Raw genomic sequence first — 14,865 nt, 5'->3', positions numbered from 1 at the left:
TTCCTTCTCTTCCTAATTTGCCTTAACATTTTTTACAGGGTCTGAAGTAATTTTTTCTGATACTGTGAGCGTAGGACTTCAGGAGAGGCTGTACTTGTGTTGTCTGTCAGTGTTTAAAATGCCAAAGTAGTCAAAGTCATTTTTCTTGATAGAAAACCTTCCAATTGCAATGTTGCAGCTAAAGACTTTCAAATGTGCTTTCAACAGACACATGGCAGTGTCTGTCTCCTGATAGTTGTACTCATTCAAATGATCCCTTGGCTTTGTCACACAACCCCATAACTGGAACTGCCTCTCCCAGACCCCTTGAGCTGCTCAGGTTTGATATGTCTGGCAGTAAAACTGCACAGAAAAACTATTTCAGTGGTGGATAGAGGGTAGCTTTCTGGGCTGATACACACACACACACACACACACACACACACTCACACAAAAGGAAACACACTCTTCAAACTGTACCTTTGCCATATTTAGTGGTTCTTGCACATAGCCACTTTTCTGGGTTCTTTACCCTCATCCCTTTGAAAGGATTACATGCTTGAGTTGTCATTTCTTTCCTTTGTGTTCCTTCTCTGATTCTCCTGAATCTTGACAGCACTCAGTCACCTCTCAGCTCTTGCCCACAAATGTGTCATTCTGCTTTCTCTACTGTCTGTCTGTAATCTCTTAATAACTCTTGGCCTTTTTCCCCCTCTCCTTTTTCTTCTTCTTTGTTTAATTTGCTTTCATCCTCTCTCAATTCATCTGTCTCTTCTCCTATCTCAAAGTTGATGCTGCCATCAGATTCTGGCTTGCTCCCCTTTTATTCTTATCTGTTCATCATCCTCCTGTTGTTCTGGTCCTGGCTCCCACTGTGGGAGCCTCTGATAGAAATACAGTGATCATAGTTGCTGCTTTCACAGATGGTGATTCTATGATTATTTTTTTTTTTAATTCAGAAATTCTGTCATTTTCCTAGCAAAACTTGTCCAACACGACTTCTTCAAGTACTTGGAATTCTAGCTGTGATTATCATTTTTTCAGCTCTTAACTTCTGTTTGCCTTTTTACAAATAATTCCTCTTGTCTCTGCTTTTTCTATATAGAGTCTTGATGTTATCTTTTAGAAGAAAACGATAAAATGTGGTTTTTCCCCTTCTACTCTCAATCTTTTTTTCCCCTTTTGTTTGGGTTTAAAAGTTACTGTTCCTTAATATCTCTGCCTTCCTGGGAGTCACATCACCTGTTGATATCTTTATGTACACCCTTCCCCATCCCTTACTCCTTTTCAGTGTTTTTCTAGAATACATCTTTTTTTTCTTGTATTTAGAAAGTAAAAAATAGAGAAGCTTTAGATCAGCTTATTTGTCATTTTCTAACAAAGTACCTCTTTTGCCTTCTATTATGTTTGAATGTAAGGTTTTAAGTTTCTGAATTGTATTTCTTTTGTGATTGCCTTCTCTACTTCAGCCTTTCCCTGGACAGGCTTCTATGCCTTCTGCTAGAAGTGCTCTTCCCAAAGGTGGTGTTTCAGGTAATCTAACTTGAGCAGTCTAGACTGTAGTTACTCTACCTGAGTTTTCCAGAGTCTAAAAGATGCCATGGGGCAACAGAGAATTTGTGAGCTTTAGTTCATTTTGCATTAATTCCATCACAAGAAGATTGGAGAGCGTCTCGATGTGGAGCTGACTGACTGGGACATCTCATCAAACTTTTGGGTGGCAAAACTTCAAGGGCTGTCTGCCCTATTGTCTTCTGTCTAGATATTGTACTCTGGTTTTTGTCTGCTAATTATGGGTGGCTTTTCATCACATGCTGCTTATCACAGTGCTGCCCTTCTGTGACTGGTGCTGACCAACATGGTATCGCTTCTTCAGGCGATTTCCCTCTTCAGCATTCAGAAGGAGTTTCAGTGGACTTCACTGTAGCTTCCTTTCTTCTCTTGCATAACCTGTCTGAATAATCACAGATTTATTTACTGCCTTTTGGTAATCTGAGGTCTTCCTTCATGCTTTAAGCCTGACTCCTCCCCAAATTAAAATCTTAACCCCACTGATACCTGGCATACCTTGCAGTAATCTCAAACTTAAAAGGTTGCAAAGGATCTATTTTCTCATATGTGACAACTGTCTTCTTGCCTTTTCTTTGGGCCCTGTAATCCCGTTGTTGTTGTAAATAAGATTTTCTAGAACTTGCAGTTTCCTTTTGAATAATACTAGGAAAATAGATTTGTTCTTTCCCACTCAGAGATCTCCAGATCCGCTTATTTTCTCTCCACATTGGATGTTTAACTGCAGTGTTTTGTCTGGCCTGGAACAAGGCTATCTTGTTTACCCATTATAATACAAGACAGTTTCAAAATGTTTTGTGTGGTCAAGGTCACCCTTTCTGTTGTTAACTCCTGATGCTTTTCTGTACAAAACAAGTGCATCTGAAGGCAATACCTGACTTGCAAAAATCTGTAACCCTGAAGCAGATAAACTGAAGTTTTACATTTTAACATTTATAAGCATTTAGTATCCATTGCCAGTTAGAAACTAGAGCTCAAATTGCAGTTGTTCCTCCAGATGTCCACAGAGCTTCCCCAGTCTCTTCTGAATTCTTCCTTAAATTTCTTAGCCAGTTTTTAGGTAGCTGATACAGAATCCCACTGCTTGAGACACTGACCACCATCATTGCTTTGATATCTTTTAAATTAAGATTTTGAGACTGGGCTGTGCTCAGTGACATTTGGGAGAGGCCCTAATAACTAAATAGTAAGTAAATGCTGAGCTGGAGGTTGGGCTAGATCTCAAGAGATCCCTTCCAACTTGAATGGTTCTGGGATTCTAGTGATGGCTAGATTTACAGCAATTAGATACAGAAAAAAGCATACTGATTTCATTTGAGAGTCATTCTGAGTCACAGAGATTAATTCTGTGGATGTGTTTACATAGTGAATTTATTTTTTTACCATTTCATTTGCTGGTTTTGGGAATGAGTTCTGAAACCTACCATGATTTGGTTTTGAGTGCTGGGTTTTTTTTAATTTTGTTTTGATGTCTGACTCACAGTTTCAAAAATTGCAACTCCTATGTCCAGCAAGTGTTTTTAGATAATCAGGAAAATTACTGTTCTGCAAAAAAACGTGAAGGACATCATCACTAAAACTGTTTCTTTCTATTAATGACAGCAGGAAAAAAAATTACTTTCTTGCAAGACTGAATGCTTGTAATCCTGGAGATTTTTTCTTTTAAAAGTTTTTAAATTTATGGGTTTTTTTAAACTTTTTTCAACTAAGAACATTGAAAGCTGTTTCATCATTCTGCATTTCAACTTCAACCAACAATTGTGTCTTTTAGGATGCTGAATAAGACTGATTTAGTAACCATGCTCCAACAATGTGTGGAAATTTTGATGTCATCTTCTGGAAAGGAGTTTGATAGGGCCGTAGAAAAGTTGAAGGAGTTCTTGACCCAGTTTCAGAATCTAGAAGGTGGGTGTGTGCCATCATGTATTCCATTACAGATTATATAAATGCTATTTTGTAATCTGACCAATGAGTAATCTGACCATTTTCCCTGAGATAGCCTGTCATCATATTAAACCATCATATTTGCAGGATTTTTTTTTATACATGCACAAATTTAGGCAATGTTTATATTCGCTACTGGTATGTGGTTTGTGTTTTTTATAATGCAGAAGAGTGATGTAAGATAAGAAATTGGACTGATCAGCAAACATTATCCACTAAATCTCTCATACATGTATTTTGAGCATTTTAGCAGATGTTGTAGTTGCTAAAAACAAACTGGTTTTAAAGATAAATAGCAGCAAACAGGCAAGGACTGCATAAGCAGTCCTTATGACATGGTATTTAATCCAAATGTATGTGAGGTTCCTACTCCTGCATGTTCAGAGATAGGCCCCCAAGTGCCAGTTGTCAGCTCTGCTGACAGGCTGTGACTTGTCAAGGCCCTAGATTTGATTGTTCATGGTACAGGACATATTTCAAAGTTTAGCAAGGCAAGTGAGTAGCAGCCTTCTGCCTTTCAGAGGCAGGTTAACTGGAACTCCTGCGTTCTCTCTGAAACACGAGTATGATGTATTCCAGCATTCTTCTGGAATAGGAATGTTGTTGCCCTCCCTGGATTATGGAGAAGCACTCCACAAAGATTGGCTTTTGAAGATTAATTGGTTATCATCTGGTCTGTTTCATGCATATTAATTAAGCTCATTATCAGTGTGGTTGCTCTACAGCATTTGGACAAGTAGGCAACAACCCCCAAACGCAGTCAATATTAATTAAAGTAGTCACATCACTCTGTAGGGTTAACTGGGGGTTGTCCAAAAGAATCAGCTCATGTCTGTACCATGTATTTTTTAATAGTTGTAGTAAAAGCAGAGCTGTGATAGAGAAAATAGGTCATCACTTTGAAAAAGCTGTGTATGTCACTGCTGGTACCAGCACTGAGGAATCTGAACTATGATGGAAAACCAAAGGTTTGTCGAGTTTGGAAAAAAAGAATTCAAGCAAAAGGCTTTTAAGTAGATGGATTCCTACCTTGAGGAAATAAATAAGGAACAACAACTCTGGAGATTCAGAACTTGCAGAACTATAAAGCAAAAAAGATTGTATTTCTGTTTTCTTAAGATTTGAAGGTGGGTTTAAAATAGAGAAGGTCTACTGAATCCATGAATAATCTTAGTTTGTTTTCAAAGTGGATTTAATTTAAGCTCCAAAGGAAAAGAGAGAAGGGGAAGTTAAGATATACTTTACATGAATAGATTGCTGAGTTAGATAACTTTTTACTTTATATTTATGTGATGGTGTTGATCTTTAGTGAGGGTTCTCAGATGTCTGCCAAAAAAGTGATGTACCCAAATTGCCCACAGAGCTCTTAAAGTGATAGTCCAAAATACTGTATTTTATAACAACAACAGTCTGTTGTCCTGACTGCCTAATGAAATGGAAAACATAAAATCATGAAGTTTGAACAAACAAAATATCTTTGCATTCAGTCTGTTTTGAACTGCAGGATTTGGAAAATAAAATAATATATTGGAGTACTAGTGGAGAGGAAGTTTTCTGATTTAAAGTCTTCAACACTCTGACAAATGTCCACAGGACCCTGGAAGATACCAAATTGTTCTCTGCAGGTCACCGAAAAGCTTTTAAATATCATGATTGTCACTGCTGATAAAACTTTACCTGTGATGTGTGGGTGGAATCTCCATCTGCCATCTTCTTAAATAAGGCAAGAAATCTAGATTGCTTTTTTTCTGATTATCACTCATCCTGGCACTGATTGTGCTTTAGGTGGTTTTGCTTCATTGTTTTTACCTAAAAATTACTAATAATTGGTGCAGTTGATCACTGAACTACCTGTCCATGAAGATGAAATTTTCTTATAAATTAAGGAATTAAGGTGAGAATAAAACTGGGCAATGAAGTACCTTAGCATGCTTCTGTTTCCTGCCCTGGTTTCAGTTTCTGCATTAGGTAGGGAGAACTCATTTCTCACTCATTATTTTTCTGCACATGAGAAGGAGAAAAAAATGCAGCATGTGGCTTTTTGAATATTCCAGAAGCATGAGTAGTACCTAGTCCTAATCAGTCAAATTAACAAATGTTGAGAGTATGACTTAGGATGACCTAAACAGAATTCAAGTGATGTGCAAGGCTTGTGCTGGGCCTTTGCTCAGGGCTGAATTGTTACTTAATCACTGTTGGCTAAGTTGTACTGCAGACTCCTTTTTTAACAATCTTCTACAAGATGCAAGACCCAAAAGCTGCCTGTGGTTGGGTCCATGTGAACAAAGAACTGCTGAGTACTTTGAAGATTGCTTGGGTTAGGAGGTTTATGTAGGGAAAGTCTACCCCACATATCAAACATCAGTTTTGTTTTAGTAGCAGAAGCTTCCCAAGAACGAGATGTGTCCATATCGCCACAAAAGGAGCTCCAGAAGAAGACAGACCTTTATCATCTTCAGAAGGTTAGGCCTGCAGAGGCTTTACTGACTGGTTCCTTAAATTAATGTTTTAAAATGTTCATGGTTAGTTTTTCCCAGCTTGCTGGAGCTCTGAGTAAAGGGTTGTGTGTGAGTGTCTCATCTTAAAAATGAATGAATAAGTACCAACTATGTATTTCAGGGCTTCCTGACACATAGAAAATTATAGAAAATAATCATAAACCAGGATTTTAAAATGCAAATTAGATGTTTTCTTTTTATTTAACTTGTAATTTAGACATTCTGCCTAACACATATTTCTTTGAATTTCTCAAACTCCTACGGGTTTGAGAACTGAATACATTGGCCTAAATAAAAATAACTGCATGATTACATTTCAAACATCATCAGTGAGAACATGCCAGCAAAAATTAATTATACATGTTAAACACATAGATTGTGTTCTCCAGAGAATAACTGCCTCCCATGTAGTCTTATGCACCACTTTTTTTTAAAGACTTTGTTGGAGTTGAAGGAATCAAGGAGGTCTAAGAAACTGACAAAGTTTGAAATGCTTCGTTTTGAAGTTGTTGACTATATAGACAGTCTTGTAAGGTGAGCCTTCCTGTTTTATATTCCTGCATTAGTTTGCACCATAAGTTGCAAATGAAATTTTACTAACATGTTAATCTTGTCAAAATTGTGTCTCGGTCCCTGTGGCACACTTTTTTTCTCTTCCTATTCTTTCTTTGAGGGCTCTAAAAATAATAACTAAAAAACCAAAACCAAACAAACCACACCTCTTTTCCAATAGATCAGTTGAAATAATTAGAATACAAATGAACCAACCTACTTTGTCTACTGAGACAGTGTTGAGGGAGGAGTGGGTATAAGTGGCAAAATAAAGTCAAGAGTCTTTACCCTAATCTTTGCTGATCTGTTCTTCTTACGAAACTGTACAGATGTCAAGTGTGATATCCTGTCCATTTTGGGAACTGTTTTGGTGAGCAAGCCATAGCAGATGCAGTTTTGGAGGCAGCTCTGCAGTGGAAAATGTGAAAGGCTTATTGTGGTGGGGGAAGAGATGAAGGCATTTGTTAATTATAGAGGGTGGGGGGAGGCAGAGAAGCTAACAGAAGAATGACTGCCAAGCAAAAAGCTTCAGCTAGGAAGGCCAAGATGAGCAGATATTAATGATGAGGCCTTGAGATGGATAAGTAACATCTGTGGAGTACTTGACTGGGTTAGCACTGTGGCTTCTGCCCTTATTTTTGAATTTGTCAGTGTCCCAGCTAGAGTTCTGTGCTAAATCCATTAGATACAGAATCGATAACAACAGACTTCTCTGCTTAAAAGTTTATTTCAGTGCTGTTCATCTTATTTTTCAGAGATTTTTCAGTACTGGATGGGAAACATGCATTTTTGTAGTCTGACAGCAGTAGACTTGTGTTGTTTCCCTTCAGCTGAAGCTTGTGTCTCCCCCACACCCCCCATACCTGATGCTTTTCCAGAAGATACCTTGTTCCTGCAGACGAAAGGACCCTGCATGAGGTTGTGTATTTCAACGGCGCCGCTGTTCTCCGAGGGCACTTGAATGCTGCCCCCAGGACTGCCCTGCACACAGCTTTGAACAACCCCCACTGGTACCTGAAGGTAAGAGACAGCTGGGCTGCTCGGGCCCTGGAGTGCTTCTGAAGGCTCTGTGAGGATGGTGCACAAGGCTGAGTTTTGCTGTTTCATGAAGCTTGGCACATACTCGGCTGTTTTGCAGAGAACTAGCAAGTGCTGATAAGCAACTGGGGACTTTGTTCAAGGAGCTGGGGAATCTGTCTGGCGAAGGTAATTCTGGGAAGAGTTCTGTAGGAGGAATCCATTTTTCAGAGCGTGTTCTAGCCATGTTATTTTCTTTCTTCTGTAGATGTAGCAGAAAACTAATTTTGTCCTCCACTGCAATTAGGATGACTGTCCACAGGGAAAAATAAAGTGTCTGTTCCTCTTTCCAGAGACTTTCTTAATAGGGCTGGTGCTCAGTCCTCACTATGTAGATTGGCTGAAAGGTAAAGGCTGTTCAGGTCGAGTCGTAACATTAAAATAGCATAATTACAGCGTATTTGACCAAGTCCTTTGTTTTCTTCTATAGTTTTATTTTAATCCTCGTTGTACATTGATATCCTTATGTTTTCTGAGTCCAAGAAAAGAATCAGCTTAACCCTGCCCTTTTATAGAAGAGAAAAGCAGACTGTTCTCTACTTCTTTCATAAGTCAAACTGAAAGGATGACCAAAAGAAAGAAATAGACTAGGATTTGGAAAAGGAGTGAACATACATTTCTTCATTTTTACTTAATTATAGAAGGTGCTTGAAGTTGTTCTTATTGCCTAACATTTTTCCTTAAAAACGGTTCATAATTCTGAAGAAAATATTTGTTGTGGCTGTATCTGGGTAATGCACTAGTTGAATCAAAGCTAACACTTTCCAGGAACTGTAAAGGCTGATAGAGATCAGCCTTTTGAAATCTACAACCTGATTTATATTGGGTTTGCTGGCACTGTCCTCGATTTGAATGAGGATTATCAGTTTTGCTGTGCAGGAGTTATTACTAAAACCATTTACAGAGCTTATTTGTGAGAACAGCAGTTAGCAAGTTACCATTAAAGAAACCTAATGTGAACCTCAGTAATTTATATTTTTAAAAACCTGTTAATATATAGACTAGGACAGCCAGGAATGTCTAACTACAGATGTCTTTAATAAGTATTCTGTTCTCTTTGATGAGTTGACAAGATTTAAAGCCCTTTGTCATCCTGTACTTTGTACTTGGACATGCTTTAACATATTTCCAGTGTTTTCTGAGAAGATTGTGAAGTTTTGGCATAGCTTCTAACAGTAGCAGTATTGGCTGAGTACCTTGCTTAGCATTTTAATCCATGTGATTCAAGTATTTTCTGTCTATGACTTCTGCATGGTCTGTGTTTTTCTGCACCGTGACCAGAGCAAAGTTCTCCAAAACTGGAGAGGAAGGCCTTCCAGAAGGCCAGGACAGAAAAGTGCTTTAGTAGAGTACCAGTGAATGATTAATATGTGATGCACTGCTTACAGGAGTCCAGTTAGTTATTTAGCAAAGTGTGAACCAAGGGTCATATTTATCAGGTTGGGGTGAGAAAAGAACCAAAAAAAAAAAACTGCACCAAACCCAGCTTAACTCTGGTTTCACTGATCCCTTGAAAATTTAACAAGCTGAAACTTAGGATACCAGCTCCCATATCAGGGAAAAAGGATTTGGTCCTTGGGATAACAGCATTGATTCCAGAGCAAGGTGTGCTGTGTCCTCTGTCTAACCTTGGGGCAGGGTCAGGCAAGAGCAATTCCTCATCAGCTGTGTTCTGGGTTGTTCCCACTCCTGTTCTCTTCTTTTGGGAGCAGCACCTCTGTGCCGTACAGATGGATTGACAGCTGGCTGCTCGTTGTGGGGCAGCTTCCTGCTTGTCAGCCTGGGTATTTCCTCTCGGGACCGCACGTGTGCTGCAGCCTCAGAGCTGAGGTTTCCCCGCTGGCAGCTGCAGCTCCTTCCCAGCTCTCTCTGGCTGCGCTGCAGAGGCTTGGCCCAGGTCCCACAGGGGAGGCTGGGATCTCTCAGGTGCTGCTAGAGATGAGCCTGTTCCAGGAGCGTGCAGTTGCTCTGGAAGTTGCATCCTCTCTTGGTTGTGTTAACTGTTCTAACCTTAAAATTAGAAAAGCAATGCTGAGTCCAGCATTGCCAGGTTGGCACATGGGTGAGTAGTAGAAAACGCCAGAGCTGGGTGCTGTAGGAGAGGGGGAGAGAGAAGAAGGGTGTAGTGTTGGCCTTTTGGGCAGTGGTGAGTCATTACACTTCTAGATCAGCCAGAAAAGTAACCTCATGTGTGCCAGCTGCTAACACAGGAGTGTTGGAAACTATTGTGGTACACTCCTGAGTTACAGAAGTGCACCATAATACTCCTGAGCTCCTGGTGAACTCATGTCAGCATTGTAACACTGTGAGGGGTTAGCCATATTTCTCTGAATTTTTCTGTTCCTTGTAGAGGAGAGTAAATAAACTTGAAAAATGCTAGGTGTCCTGTAAATTGTGAAATGTCTCATAAGTTGCAGAGTCCAAACCTCAGCTGAGTCTCAAAAATTGCAGGAATTGAGATCTATGGGTAAACTACAGATTCTTGAGCAAAATTTTTTTGCTTAGCCTTCTTTCCTGTCTTGAAAAGCATTTTTCTTTTGAAGGTATCTGTCATTGCTACAGCTTTCTAACATCCCTAAAGTTGCTTGTCTATTTTACTAGCATATGAAAATATTTTAGAACAAACTTCTGTGACCTGAAAGGAATGATAAGGAGTTGTTTTCATGTCAAGACAGCTGACTTAGAGTGCATGAAACTGAAATGAAATGTTGTAAATTTCTGCATCTGTACAGAGACTTTTGCCTCTGGCTCGAGTGGCTTTTCAGCTTCCCAAGTAAATGGTTCAGTGCTGATGACCTTGAATCCAAGAGGCTGGAAAGCTGCCCAGCAGAAAAGGGCCTGGGGGTGCTGATCAAGAGTGGCTGAACATGAGCCAGCTGTGCCCAGGTGGTCAGGAAGGCCAATGGCTCCTGGCCTGGATCAGCAATAGTGTGGCCAGCAAGAGCAGGGCAGGGATGTCCCCCTGTACTCTGCAGTGGTGAGCCTGCATCTTGAGTGCTGTGTCCTGTCCTGCGCCCCTCACTTTAAAAAGGACGTTGAGGTGCTGGAGCATGTCCAGAGAAGGACAACAAAGCTGGGGAAGGGTCCTCTGAGGAGCAGCTGAGAGTGATAGGATTGTTTAGACTGGAGAAAAGGAGGCTCAGGAGGAACTTTATCACTGTCTACAGCTGTCTGAAAGGAGTTTGTAGCCAGGTGGGGGTTGGCTTCTTCTCCCAGGGAATCTGCAACAGGACAAGAGAAAATGGCCTCAAGTTGCACCTAAGGAGGTTTAGGTTGGATATTTGGAAAAATTTCTTCCTGGAAAGAAGCAGCATTGGAACAGGCTGTCCGGGGAAGTTGTGGACTCACCATCCCTGGAGAAGTTTAAAAGACATGTAGATGCAGCAGTAAAGAGCACAGTTTAATGGTGGCCTTGGCAGTGCTGAGTTAATCATTGGACTCATGATCTGCAAGGGCTTTTCCAATCTTAATGATTCCAGGAATTTCCTGATATATAGTGTAATTAGTAAGAAATTAGACTTTTGCCTTTACAGATGCTGAGTTTCAAGCCAGATATAAATGATACATTTCAAAGATAAAACTCTGAGATGAGAGAAGCCATTACTTTTAGTACATATGACAATCTCTAGTAAGTCTTCCTCTTCCTTTCAAGGGGGCTGGGGGAAAAATTATACTTTCCTATTTTCTATGTGGCAAATCATGACTAGTTTCTTCTGACTCCATAAAATGGAGTATTTCTCTCTCATGTGTAAATAGAACTAGCAAAAAAATTGCATAAAAGAATAATCAGATAATCACTCATTACAGTAGATACTGCATAAGTGTTATAGAAGGAGCACCAGGGGTGATGTAGCTGGGGGGGGGGGGGGGGTGTTGTTTTTTTTTTAATAGTGTGCTTATTTTCCTGTTTGTTTTTGGGGGTGTTTTCCCTTTGTACCATCGACTTGCCATTAAACTCACAAACAACAATGGTGAGTAAACGTTTGCATAAAATACCTACTATCTGAATTACCTGAAATAATGTTTTATCTAGCCCTTGGAATTGCTCAAGATTAGACACTGATCAAAGTTACTGCCTTCAATTTTTTTTCATCAGAATCAAGCTCTGAGATGTGATGGAGGAGGCATTTCTAACAAAGCCCCTGACATATGCATAGTGTATAAGCTTCATTTGGAATGTGGCAGATTGATCAATCTTGTTGATTGGTTAGAGGTATGTGATGATGCAAACAGTACCTTTACCTGCTTTCAGTATTCTGATTTACCTTTTTGCTGTATGTCTGCTTTTCTTCAGTGCCCCTTTTGGCAGCTTAAATCATTGCATACCTTGGTCCACAAGACCACAAGAACCCATAAGTCTTTCTCTTTTGTGCATCATTTATTTCCAGCTCTGTTAATCTGTGATGAAACTATTTTGCTTCTACTTCTGTTTTATGCTCAGTACAGATCAGATTTTGTGCTTAACAAAATTGCCTTTCTTTTTTCATCTTTAAGTGTTCTCTGGAATGGAAACAGGCAAGGGGGGCTCTTGGAGAGAATGCTTGTGCCAAGGAAAAGCCTGGGTCTTTCTAGCTTGAAAACCTGTCTCACACTGTAGCCAAAAGCATTGAGAATATAGCAAGAGAGCATACATTAATATGATAAAGTCTCCCTGGCTAACAATCACATTTTAGCTCTAAGGTGTCCTAAACTTGAGTGGTTCTTCTGTATTTTGTAAACCTACCTGGATGTCATTACCAGTATATTTTTGCAACCACAGCATCCTCTGCAAGAAACTCTCTAGCTTAACCACCTGCAGTTTAGAGGATACTCCTTTTACTTCTTCCAGCTGTATTTTGTTTGCTGCTGCCCTGGGTGTGTATTGTGTATTCCTACCCAGACTCTTGCTGTCCCTCAGTTTTATAGATTTCTTCACTGCCAATTTAACTCTATCACTTCCCCAGAATATTTAAGCAGTCTCACCTTGAGAGTATTTTTTCAATTCTTTAGTTTCTCTGAGAATGGGTCAGGACCCAGAACCATTTGAGATTTAAAATGCAGGCACAGGAGTTCCGAGAGTGATGTCTTGCATTGTGTATTCCTGCCATGGTAATATGTAACCTTGCTTGCTCTTTGATTGCTGCTGAACTGACACACTCTTGGTGTTCTCCTTTCAAGATCTTATTCCCCCTGAGTGATAGCCTTCAGCTCAGAGGTCACTGTTTTATATGCAGATCTGTCTGTCTATAAACTGGAATAAATCTGTGCTGCTTTTCCCTTTCTAGGCTTTCTCAACTGTGGTGATGGCAGCTGAGGAACCAAATGATGCAGCTTCCTCAGACCAGGTGGATGATGTTATCCAGTATCCTTTCTCATTTTTCTCAAGCTTGACATAGAAAAGCTTACAGGATTTATGAACCAGGGGTTTTAAAATACAGTTTCATGTACACTGATTAATTAATTTAAAAAAAAAAAAAAAAACTTTAAACAGCCTTAGTATATTGAAAATGTCTAAGAAATAGATCAGTTTAAATAGTTGGGCTGGGAATGGTAAGGTAAGAGAGCAGCTTTTGTCTGCAGGAGGTGTTTGGGTCTGAAACAGAACCAAAAGTCCATAAAACAAGTTGAAACTGTTTGGGTAAATCATCAGAGAGTTGGTTTAGCTGCTGGATAGGGGTAGAGCATTACTGGGGAACAGATGGGAGGAGAGCTCTGACCTAAAGAGCAGGTGAAGAAATAGAAGCAGTAGTTCATTATGATCCAGTACCTTGGAGTTGAGAACTTACTTTGCACAGGACACCCATTGTGTTTCTTACTTTGTCCTTATCCTGAACTGAGGTCTAAAAAATATTTAATCAAGAGCATTAGAACAAAACTCATGGCTACAGCAGTAGTGCTGCCACAGAAATTAATAGTTGTACAAAAGTAGGCTTAACTAGAGGAAGGATAATTGTATGCTCTAATACTATACCTGGTTTTCCTGGCCCTTCCTTTTTTACAAGCGCCACTGTTAATTGTCACTCACAATAAATTTAATTCTCTAACTCAGGAACATAAACCTGTATGTCAGGGAGGCAGCAACAAAGGCAGAGTGAATAAAAAAGAGAAGGTGGTGCCATGAAACCTCAGAAAAAATCTCTATAATTGTCTATCAATTTTTTCTCAAGGCATATAAAAGTATAAATTATTCTGAGACACTTCAAAATTGGTATGTTTGTAGGCTTTAAGCTTCTCTTAGCAGTGGGAAAAGGAACTCTTCCTTTGTTGTCACATTGTATGCATGTGGCAGAACTGCTGATCAGATCGAAGATTTGTGTTTTTTCTGTAGGCAGCTTGTGCTCTGCCCTTATTTCCAACAATTCTATTGTGCAACATGTTGTGAAATCTGTGCTTACCATGACTTAGAAATCTTGCCCCCCTAGAAGAGAACAGTGTGTTTGTCACTGTCTCATCAAGTGTACTTGGTTTCTTTCCTTCACTGACATGTCCAGCGCTCGCTTTATTCGAGCCGTTTCTGAACTGGAGCTCCTGGGTTTCATAAAGCCCAGCAAGCAGAAAACTGACCACGTGGCAAGGCTGACGTGGGGAGGCTGTTAATGTGCCACCAAGGTGCTAATAAACCTTCCCAACAGAGCAAGGGCTGTGTTCCCACACAGTTACTTCTCGCTAACTTTGCATACTGAGTCAAAGTCAGCGGTGCCTGAATGTTGTGAGATACATTCTGAGTGCCTGGGCAGGCTTGAATAGAGTTGTTTTTTAATGCTCATCTTCCCTGTGTAATGTTCTGCTGTATTAATGCTCATTTTCCAAATACTGTATTGTTGTGCCAGTTTCAATCTTCTTTGATGTGTGATATTTAACAGTCCGCTGATACAGCTCAGGCTAGCAAGCCAAAAGGACAGCACTGGCTGTGTCAGCCAAAAAGTGATGAAGCAGTATTATTAACATCCTTATAAGCTGATATGATTTGAGTCATTAATATAAAATGCCTCCTGATCCTTGAACTAGGTTTAAAAATAAATAAAACAAGTATGCTAAAGAAGACAATGAAATTCCATGCTCAGCCTCTGCTGTGTGTTCTTCCAAACTGGTCCTAACTCCCTAAAAACTCTTTGAGAAAGAGAGTAATTGTGAAGATGCAATGTTTTGTCCTTTGGCAAGAGTAAAAGTGAACTGTTTGAATTCCTTTTTCTAGTTGAAGTTGATGGGTACTAATTGACTTCTGCAGTTAGGAAAACTTGTGTCAGCACACTGAGAACATGGCAGT

At 39.8% G+C, this 14,865-nt stretch overlaps 1 protein-coding gene across 4 annotated transcripts in view; it reads left to right on the top strand.

Annotated features, from left to right (window-relative positions):
- Positions 1–14,653, top strand: part of ORC3 (origin recognition complex subunit 3) — a 35,288-nt gene extending 20,635 nt beyond the window's left edge. Inside the window, exons 14-20 of one of the 4 annotated variants that reach the window (XM_050972563.1) lie at positions 3,320–3,453; positions 5,875–5,954; positions 6,427–6,524; positions 7,421–7,562; positions 11,716–11,832; positions 12,884–12,960; positions 14,090–14,653. In XM_050972563.1, coding sequence (XP_050828520.1) covers positions 3,320–3,453; positions 5,875–5,954; positions 6,427–6,524; positions 7,421–7,562; positions 11,716–11,832; positions 12,884–12,960; positions 14,090–14,195 — 754 coding nt within the window. In that variant the 3' untranslated portion in view covers positions 14,196–14,653. The other 3 variants (XM_050972562.1, XM_050972561.1, XM_050972564.1) reach the window with 3 other exon arrangements.
- The last annotated feature ends 212 nt before the right edge of the window (positions 14,654–14,865 follow it).

Source organism: Serinus canaria, chromosome 3 (genome assembly GCF_022539315.1).
Source record: "Serinus canaria isolate serCan28SL12 chromosome 3, serCan2020, whole genome shotgun sequence".
Taxonomy (NCBI): domain Eukaryota; kingdom Metazoa; phylum Chordata; class Aves; order Passeriformes; family Fringillidae; genus Serinus; species Serinus canaria.
Note: the sequence above shows the minus strand (reverse complement) of the source record. Positions and strands in the feature narration are given on the sequence as shown.